The 10,599-nt window shown below is 40.6% G+C and overlaps 1 protein-coding gene across 1 annotated transcript; it reads right to left on the reverse strand.

Annotated features, from left to right (window-relative positions):
* Window positions 1–400: 400 nt before the first annotated feature.
* On the reverse strand, window positions 401–10,116 carry LOC117774274 (sodium- and chloride-dependent GABA transporter 2-like). The gene is made up of 14 exons (XM_034606562.1): window positions 9,605–10,116; window positions 9,346–9,480; window positions 8,974–9,114; window positions 8,593–8,680; window positions 8,229–8,361; window positions 6,390–6,524; window positions 6,214–6,317; window positions 5,769–5,893; window positions 4,740–4,852; window positions 4,512–4,649; window positions 2,154–2,256; window positions 1,878–1,978; window positions 1,600–1,770; window positions 401–728 (listed from the first exon to the last, which is right to left on the reverse strand). Exons 1-14 carry the CDS (start codon window positions 9,798–9,800, stop codon window positions 591–593), a joined length of 1,821 nt encoding a protein of 606 aa, XP_034462453.1. The 5' UTR covers window positions 9,801–10,116; the 3' UTR covers window positions 401–590.
* Between the last annotated feature and the right edge of the window lie 483 nt (window positions 10,117–10,599).

Raw genomic sequence — 10,599 nt, forward strand, 5'->3', positions numbered from 1 at the left:
AGTGAGAAAAAAGATGTTGAATCTTGAAAGATTTTACCACTGAATGGGAAGTTATCAATTAAGTCCACATTGAGTTCTGCTGCGTTGACTGTGTAGCCCTTTTTCAGTATTAACAAAAAAAAAGCGCGTTATCAATTGTAAGAAACTAGTGAGAGAGTGTATGTCTGCCTGTCTGTAGTTTCTGAGTTGAAACCATTGTTGACATTCGAGACATTATTGCGGATTCTCACAACTTGAAAGTCCTTGTCTACACTCCTCTAGATATCTATTGGAATGAATATATTCAGCTATGTAAAAAAGACCTTCACTTAACAAATATCTCTGTCCAGACGAGAACACAAAAAATTTGTACAAACGCTCAACCAAGCATGCTGGACCAGTAGGTGGCGATAAAGTCAAATACCAGAGAAGAACACTAATGATGTTAGCGGTGACATAATCATTTCTCAAATGTTCCGTTTTACATGTACGTTTTCAATTCGCACTTTGGAAGACGTTCATTGGTGCAGTTTGACCCAAACACAGAGGAAAAAGCTGACCTGCACACTCATTTGCAGAGCAGCACTCAGCTAAACAACTTGTTTGTGAGTTCATTTAGTGACTTCCTCGGTGTCGGATAAACATTTGAGCTCTTCTGCGTAGGCCGCGGTGCTGTTGGTTCCCAGTGCAGGAGGATGTTTTTGATTCCAAGGGAGGTCGTCCACAGGCTGGCAGAGCAAGACGAACCGCTGAGCAAAGACCAGAAACAAGACGTCAAATTACTTATGCAGATAGGGCAGGAAAAATTACATTTCCATCAGTGAATATTCAGTCCTGTAGTCACCTATGTGGATGCAGCCCACATAGGTGACTACAGGACGTACTGCATGTCATACAAAAATCTTTAAACCACTCCCTAAATTACAATTTGAAACTTGAACTAACCAGATTACATGTAACTGCAATGTAAGACACCAATTATCTGACTTTCAGGTTTGAAAATGTTTTCCAATAGTAAACATGTCAAAGTTTATTAAAAGACAGGGCTGGTGATATTATCCATTTTTATATTGTTGACAAATCCTATGAAAGTTTAAAACCAGCAATGACTGAGTCCATCTCTCAGTACTTTCTGATTTCCACAGCCTGTATGTCAGTGTCCCTCATTCCAAAGCTAAGTCCCTCTGGAGACGAGATTCAGGTTAGAAATGCATATTTCTTATGGAAAATCATACCAGCACATCTGGTGAGGATTTATGGAACCAGGATTACTGGCTGACTAAATTCAAAAAATGTTTATCTATGTCTGAATAATTTGATCCAACGGGCGATTTCTGCAAAACTATACATATGGAAAAAGTTATGCCTTTCCCACTATGAACCCAAGATTTGAGCAAGGCCAAAAAAGACTTTCACAAAGACCCACAAAATCTTGTTAAGCTAAGCAGGATGTTTTGTGGGATTGGTTCCAGCTACCTGTGTGGTCTCTACAGAACAAATGTAGCCATCAAAGTTGCACAGATATATTTTTATCATCAACAAGTACAAAAGGAAAAGTTTGATCAAAGGTTTACTTCACAGTGTTCAAACAATTCAGAGAAATGAGAGGATGGGGCTCACCTGTCGTAGAGTGCCTTTTCCCTGCAACACTTTCACCAACACAAACAGTGGGATGAGGGAGAGGGAGACGGTGGCAATGAACCAGCCCAAGATGTTGGCCCAGAGTGGATAAACATACGTGTTACTGAACTTCAGCGGGGAGTATTTGACAATGGAGAAGATGAAGGTGCCCTGTGATTGGAGGAGACAAAGTGGATTAATGTTAAATTAAATGTTACAGTGTCTAACTTATAACTGTGACTGTGGGCCGAGGTGGTTGAACAGTTCAAGGGACTCACCATACAGGTGATGGGAGTAATGAAGCACCAGCAGTATTTCATTAACGGGTATGGACGATAACCAATCATGTCTGTGATGTTGTCATAGAAACGATCAGCACCTTTGAATAAAAGAGAAGATCAGAGATGAGATGAAATCTATCAGCATAGCAAACATTCATAAGGGTGTATTAACCCCGTTAAAAACACTTTTAACCCAATGTTCTCATAATTTGAAGAATCTAGTCTTTACCAGGTTGGTTGTATAGTGTGTGTGTGTGTGTGTGTGTGACTTACCATAGACCCAGCCAATGCTGACAGACTGAAAAAAAGAGAGGAGGATGAGCGTGGTGCCGCTGCAGACATGATGATCCAACAGCTGGAGCAGGTACATCCCTCCCTAAACACAAGGGCAGCGATAACAACTTTCATCAATATAAACAAATCAACAAATATTAGGGGCTGCATCAGCAAATTCATCAACAACAGGTTCCCTCACAACTATTCTTGAAATCAATCAATTAAAAAGCAAACAATTATCCTTTGACCTACTTTTCAATTCAAAAAGGTGCATTCAGCAGTGGCTTCACCTAAATCTCCGATACTAGTGATGGTATATTATTGTAAAATGTGAGTGGAAATCTCAATGTGAGATGAAGCTTTTTTTTGACAGCTCGGCAACTCCTTTTTTTGTTGATGTATCTAATTGTGGTCTATTGCTATTGGTGAAGATTATTATTGATCAAAATATTGCTTTGAGCTGACCCAACAAGTACAGGAAGCCACCCATCACCATGGCAACACCCTGTACTCAGTGATAACAAGAGGGTTGAACATGGAGACATTTTCAGTACTTGAATCACCTATCTCTGATCATCACTGTGTATTTTATAACGTTGCAAAGACCAAAAGGGAAATTCTGTTTGAAAAGAGGCTCCTTGATGAGCAGACTGAGGCTAAGTTCTGTGATATCATGAGATCAATTGAACTAAACAGTCCTGACAGCTCAAATACTGTTGCACTCTTAATGGTTAGAAATAAATCAGCTGGCAGAATCTCTCCATGGTTAAAAGTCAAAGGTGTGAAAGAGAACAAGAGAATCTGTCGGGCAGCTGAAAGAAAGTGGAGGAAAACTCGACTTACAGTTCACTATAATATTTACAAAGAAGCTATGACCTCCTATAACAGAGTAATACGTCTGGCAAGGAAGGATTACTTTCCCAAGATTATTACAGAGAATGCTGGGAACTCTAGAGGACTATTCTCCAGTATTGAGCAGCTACTTCACACCAGCCCTGCCCACCTGCAGCTCTCTCCATCACAATGTGAAGAACTGGCCCTTTTCTTCAAAAACAAAGTCCCCTCAATCAGAGCAGGTATTACTGCTGACCTGACACAGACCATCACAGACCATCTTAACAAATCCTGTAAAAATGATGCAACCATGGCAAAATTCACCTTCATTACTAGAGAAAATCATTTCAGTGATTCTAGAGAACAACATCCTGGAGGAGTTTCAGTCTGGCTTTAGAGCCCATCACAGCACTAAAACTGCACTTACTAAAATAATCAATGACCTCAGACTAAACTCTGATGAAGACAAGGTTTCAATTCTAGTCCTCCCTAGACCCGAGCGCTGCTTTTGATACGATTGACCACGACATCCTTATCAATTAATGATTCAATGATCAACTATGATTAAAGGGAGGAGGTTCTATGTCAGTGTTGGAGATCACGTGTCTGACAAACAGCAGTTTTGGGGTTGCACAGGGGAGCTGCCTTGAACCTTTATTATTCCCACTGTACAAGCTGCCACTGGGTGACAACTGAACATTGCTGCTGAGCAAAAATGATGATAACGCTCTGCGCTCCATCACTGAATGTTTCCTTAAGCTTAATGAGGATAAAACAGAAATCCTTTGAGAGAAACGCTGGAAAATAATCTGGTTCAGCAAACTCCTTGGACTAAATAAGAAGTGACAAGCCTCTGTGTTAACTTAGACTCTGATCTGAGTCACAAGGCCCACATTAACAACGTGACCAAAACTTGTTCTTTCCACCTTAGAAACAGAGCAAAGGTTTGAGTCGTATGTGGAGAATAATACTTGGGAAATACTGTAAGATTTTACTGGGGTGTAGCAGCTACTGAGACAAAGCTGTGAAGCAGCTGTTCCTCTGGATATCATTCCTGTAGCAGGCATGCCGTGCACAACCTTCCATAATAATAATAATAATAAAAATAGCAGGTTTTCAGTCCAAGTGTGTCTCATGAAACAACATGAATGAAAAAACGACATCACTAAGTAACTGAAGTCAACTCTTGATGGTGGTTGCAGTCTGAATGCAATCCGTTCCACACAAGACAAGTGGGAAATGAGAGGATTTAGTGATTAATTGGATGAGACTTGGAAAATGACCACAACAAATTCTAGTTCTTCAGTCATGTTTCAACCAGGATCACATACAGTCCAGATTATTATCGTTTATCCGACTGTTGACCAGGAATGATTTGTTGGCCAAAGATCTGACATTAAGAAGACCTAACTTCAGCTGTTGTGATTCTATGCCTCTTTCCCTATTTTCTCTGCTTCGCCCTCTGAACTATTGACCGGTTTCTAAAGCGTTATGTAAAAGATTGGACTGTACTGCACTGACCTCTGTTACCAGTAAGAATCCCAGCAGACAGCAGGAGGTGCAGATGGCCAGCAGAAGCAGCTCACGCCTACAGCCCTTGCGCAGGTGAGTTGGGAACAGATCAACTAGTGATGTCATCAAACACTCCATCCCAACAAACTGGGGGGGAGTCGGTGAGAGGAGAGCGTCAGAGCCTCGTTCATTCATTCAACCATTCATTCAATCATTCACATGGGGTTTTGCCAGTACCTGACTGTCCAGTCCGAGCAGAATAATCATGACGAAGAAACACACTGACCACACCTGAGGCATGGGCATCATGGCGAGTGCACGTGGGAAGACAATGAAAGCCAGCCCTGGGCCTACACACACACACACACACAAACACACACAAAAACACGACGTAACCAGACACAACAAATAAATGAAACACGATGGAGAACAGTGTAAACATACAAAACTATACAACAACTTGACGAAGTAAGCAAATGGAGGAAGGATACCCATTAAATTTAAATTGGTTATAAGTATTATTATTATTATATTGATGCTGCATGGGGAAACATGGGGATAAGTAAAACACAAGGACTGACAGAAAACACTAATAACTAGAGAAAAGCTGCAGATTGAACACAATGCAACTGGAAATGATTAACACTTGAAATGTCTCGAAATCTCACTTGCATGAAATGTGAACGAGTGCTAAAGATGCAAACACATAACTTGGACCATGCTAAGCAGCATAGTTTAGCATGTTAGTATAACATGTGCACAAAACACATGCTAAGACTGATGGGAATGTCATTAACTTTGTAAACCAAAGTATCAGACAAACACGCCATCAAATGGCCTGATGATGTAGCTACATTAAAAGTGAGAGGATTACCAAAGTGATGGTGATTCATCCTGCGGGGACCATGAATGTGTGCCCCAAAGCAACAAGTTGGAATTGTTGGGACATTTTTCTCAAAACCCCAAAATGTCAGTCAAGGCATCCCCATAGTCATCAGGATTCATGATTTTGGGATCATGAATTAACGATGTACACAATTCCATCACAAACAGTTGTAGAGTTATTTCTGTTTGGACTGAAGTGCTGGACTGGCCAACAGACCATTACATGGTTCCATTTGCCACAAGTTAAAGGTAAAATATCAATGTGGGGAAAGAATAAACAGATGGAATAAGGAGTTTTAAGTCTACCAGAAAAATACGACTTACCAAAAGCCAGACAGGAAATGTACAACTGTCAACCACTTAGCTGAATCCAGTACCTACCAGAGTCTGCCACCTCTGCAATATCCACTCCTTGTTCATATGTCATAAAACCCAAAACAGAGAAGACGGCAAAGCCTGCCACGAGGCTGGTGACACTGTTCAGCAGACACAAGTACAGACAGTCCCTGAAAGAAAAATCAATCCAGTTCTAGAAACGTGTACGCAACTGTGGAGTGGATGCATGGATAGAAAGTGTTCATTTACGAGCCAACAGAATAAAATTTATATTTTCCACTGTGTTCATCACAGGGCCATTAAATGATTGATCTTGTTAAATGTCAATATCAGACTCTATTTATTGGCTTTGTTGCATCAAATATAATTTTAAATGATAATAATAATTGCCCACGAGAATCCTTTTATTTCCTCAAAATGATTTAAAGGATTCAGGGGCACATTTCATTCACAGCAGGGTATTTTAGATGCGTATTAGTATTCCTCTTACCTGTAACAGTCATTGTTGTAAGTGTTGTAACTCCCAAGAGAGGTCAGGAACCCAAGGCCGATGGCATAAGAAAAGAGGATCTGAGTGCCAGCGTCCATCCACACCTGAAGAGAGCAAACAAATGTGAGAAATCTATGTAGCCGTACCGGACTTTAGATTGTTGATTCTGTTCTTACCTGGGGGTCTGAAAGGCGTGAGATGTCAGGGTAGAGGTAGTAACTGATTCCATGCATTGCCCCAGGTAGCGTAACCCCGCGTACCAGCAAAACTAACAGCATGACGAAGGGGAAGGTGGCAGTGAAGTAGGCTGCCTGAAAAAGAAGAGCATCACTATCATTATTGATTGACTTGTCCATAAACAGTTTTTTTTTACCAACACGACTTTCTCAAATGTCTTCTTTTGTCCAGCTCAAAATTAGTCCACCACCCATCGGAGCTGCAGTACGTCGTAGGCAAGTCCTTTTTTTAATGAGGGTCCTGAGATATATGAGAGTTATGATGGATTCCCTGACCCTGATCCCTCGGCCACCTCATTTTCACAATCCTTTTTGGCAAAACCATTTTAGAACACGTTTGGCTCACGTTTGATTTTATCTTCTATGCCTGACAGACATGAGCGGAGAGGGACAACGTCTAATCTCACCCTGAGAAAACCTTGTTGTTTGTAATGAGTCTGTATTGAACGTGTTCTTTCCACAAGTCAAATCCTGAAAATGACTGAGGCCTAAATTTGACTCGAGCCTCAACCCAAAGCTAATTTACTCAAAAGATGAGTAAACAGGGTGGTGCTTTTCATTAGGTGACCACACGCTTTGAGGGGATCAAAAAGTGAGAAACTCTTCATTCATCCCAAAATGTGTCATGATGAAAAAATTATATGAGCCACATGTAAACATTTGAAAGTCTATTTTCATCTCCAGAGTGTAGTTATTGCCAATACAACAAAAGTTACTGTAACTTAAAATGAACACAGACAACACCCTGTAAAAAACAGGAGCCATTTGTTTGAAATACTTTAAATAAAATTTTGGACTTAAGATCGATCATGTGATCACTTGATTTGAGTTTCTCAAAGTTACTTTGACAACTTTAATAGCTTGATAAATATGTATTGTTGCTCACATTCAGCCAAGAAAAGCAATTTTCACTGTACAGATTTGATAAATATCGACCTGGACAATCACTGAGTCTAGGACAGGCACAGTATATACAAAAACAAAGAGGCAGATGAGATCTGCAAAATCATAAGAGGAAATCCTGAACAGCTTAACCTTCCTGTTGGACCTCAGCACCTACATGTGGGAATCACCTGCAGCTCACCCTTGGGAATCAATATAAGTCAATCCAGTTTACTCACGGAGACACGACTGTGAGTGTGTGTGGGAGTGTGTGTGTGTGTGTGTGTGTGTGTGTGCATAGAAGGGCATTGCTTGCAAAGCATTGGAGCTTTGTAAGTTTCCAAAATAAAGTAAACAAAAAAATGTGAAATTGATTAAAAGACACAAGCAAGTAACCATTTTTGACGATTCAGTGCAGAGTTGAGATGCATCTGAAAACACACATAGACATAAGATACTTCAGAGGACATTCAGTCAAACATGGTCAGTGGTAGAAGTGGGGCTACATGTTTAACATAACGACTATAGAGCTGAAACAATTACTCGAGTAACTCCAATAACTTGATTAGAAAAAATCTTCTATTCGAATTCTTTGCATTGAAGCTTCATTTAATCTCTGTAATGGACAAGTGAGTGGTCTCTGTGTTTCATTCATCCTGTTGTGGTCTCAATTGTCTTGACTGCAACACTTAGTCTTAGTCCAATTTAAATTGTTTTACACTTCTAACCTGAAACCTCCCACTCTTCAGTTAGAAGTGAAGAAGCCTCTGGATGAGAGGTGACATTTCAAGAAAGAATTTGCCTGTGTCCACATTTACAACTCCTGAACATCCAGTATTTGGGTTTATTTAAAAACAAAAAATGTATTGAATGTTGTTCCGTGTTTAGGCAGCGAACCTTTCCTGTGGACTTGATGCCCTTCCAAACGCAGAAGTAGCAGATGACCCATGTCAGGATGAGACACAAGACCAGTTCCCACCTCAAGCTGCCCACCTCCTCGATTCCATTTGAGAGTTTCAAAACTCGCCGCCTGGAGAGAAAAGGAGAGAGATGATGGAAATGAGAGGGAGAACAAAAAAAAACTGACAAGTAAAAGGGAGGGGACGGAGGTTAATTATAATGGAGAGTGGGTTGATGAGGAGAGAATCAAAGGCAGGTATAAAAAAAAAGGAGGATGGAACAGAGGATGAGGTAAGAATCAAAAAAGGAATATAAAAAAGAAATCAGTTCAACTTGTTGAACGGGTTCACTCCTTGCTTACTGCCAGAACTCCACAACAGGAAGAGTGCCGTTCTCTTTGGCCATCATGCTGAGGCTCAGGTTTGGATTGTTGAAGTCCAAGCACGAGTCTAATATGACAGAAGAAAAAAAAACACTGGGAATGTAAAAATGCTCATTTATGGAGAAAAGTTTGTCCTATTCCATATCATTAGAACATATAAAACATGCCATTTCCCTCCCTCTGAGATAATAACATGACAATTCTTTATTTATCGTTTTTCACGTTTTTAAAAGTTAGGCTATAAAATGACAGAATTGTACATTCAGGGAAATGTCTGAAACAAAACTCTTCATGCTTAATTTTAAATGATTTTATCAACAATACCTCACACCTATATAAGTTTCGAGATCCCTCTGTTACCTGTGTTCCAGTGGTGTCCACACGAGGCCCAGGGCAAATCCTGGCTGAATGATAAGAACAGGTAAAAGAACGCCCACGCAATGATGATGATGTAGGAGGTTGCGCTGATTGCGATGATTAAGTGACTTGCAAAGCCCATGCCTGAGAAAAAGGAGAAATATGGTGACTCGGGGATTTATCATCTGTTGAATGAGGAGTGATTATTGCGCAGACTCAAGTTCCAAACGATGCCGCAGTCCAAACACCAGATACTGCGTTTACGCACGCTGTCCGGTGTAAAGAAATCACACATATGATGTATTTATTATAGTATCATAATGATTTTACAAAAGTGAACAACAAGGGGATAAATAATAATCGCTGTTTATTTACCCTGAAAAAGTGGACAAATCCTTTTCCAGCACGTGATCCCCCCCTGGTTGGTGTACTGTCCTAAAGCAGTCTCAAGGAAGAAGAGTGGGATTCCGCATGTAAACATAAACAAGAAGTATGGGATGAAGAACACACCTGTAAGACAGAGAGGATCTTTACTTGTTTGGACAACACATTTAAAGTCGGTTCTAGTTTTTTCCATTTCAGGAAATGCGCACTTGACAAGTGAGCGTAAAAGTTGCTGCGTAAAAACACCCACCTCCGCCGTTTCTGTAGCACAGGTAGGGAAACCTCCACACGTTCCCAGGTCCGATGATCGCGCCCATCACAGTCAGGATGAACTCAGCCTTGGATCCCCAGTGCCCCCGTCCCTCCAGCTCTTTGTGGCTCTGTACGCATCCATTTGGCACAGCAGCGGCGTACGCACCAGTTCTATTCTTTTTGTTCTTTGTCATCGCTCCTTAGAGTTTCCCAAAGGTGCTCTGCTGCTGTGTTTTATTTCTGCGCTCAATCATGGAACTGGAAATGTGCAAAGTGTCGACAGCGGCTCTTATATAGTCAGTCTGTCCCTCTGCCTGCAAAGCCTCCTCCGTGGGGCCACTTCCGGTGAAGGCTCCCAGACAAGACCAGGACAGAATACAACAAGCAGATGTTTATGTTCATTTTCAATTACTATTGCCATATGAAATGACTCAAATTCACAAAAGGTCTGTATGCTTTACAATATGTCATGACTAGACTTTGACTCCTTTTATAAAGAGTATATTTTGGATTTTGTGGTTTTGTTTCTGTGTGTGGACTCTTGCCAGAACTGGTCCCCTTATCATTCCTGATTTCACATCAAGAATCATGAGTTATTCTCTGAGCAATTAATGAAAATATTGAAAAACGCTAAAGGTTCAGTGTGTAGAAGTTAGTGACCTCTATATTGGTGAAGTTGCATGTTGCAGCTGAAGACCCCTCACCTCACCCTCCACTTCCAAACGTGAAAGAGAACCTGAGGTAGCCTACAGTTGTCATAAAAACCATGACCCCCATGACCCCCATGCCCCCCCCCTAGTTAGTTTGTATGTTTATACTTTTATTATTTTCTTAATAAATGTTTTTCTTTAACACACATGTTGTCTTCATTAATGTTGGGGTGAATTTTGCCAATCTTTACTAACTACTGACGTGGTAATTTTGGCTAAAGTCACAAACTTAATTATTAATCAGAGTTGCAAATTTACAATACATACAATACAATTTAGATGA

Source organism: Hippoglossus hippoglossus, chromosome 14 (assembly GCF_009819705.1).
Source record: "Hippoglossus hippoglossus isolate fHipHip1 chromosome 14, fHipHip1.pri, whole genome shotgun sequence".
Taxonomy (NCBI): Eukaryota; Metazoa; Chordata; class Actinopteri; order Pleuronectiformes; family Pleuronectidae; genus Hippoglossus; species Hippoglossus hippoglossus.

Bases quoted from the DNA above. Each gene is read 5' to 3' on its own strand.
- LOC117774274 (XM_034606562.1), bottom strand. From the start codon at position 9,800: ATGACAAAGAACAAAAAGAATAGAACTGGTGCGTACGCCGCTGCTGTG. The intron at 9,115-9,345 runs GTAAATAAACAG...CCTTTTTCTCAG, and splicing joins GATTTGTCCACTTTTTCAGG to GCATGGGCTTTGCAAGTCAC. The intron at 729-1,599 runs GTGAGCCCCATC...GTCTTTGCTCAG, and splicing joins GAAAAGGCACTCTACGACAG to CGGTTCGTCTTGCTCTGCCA.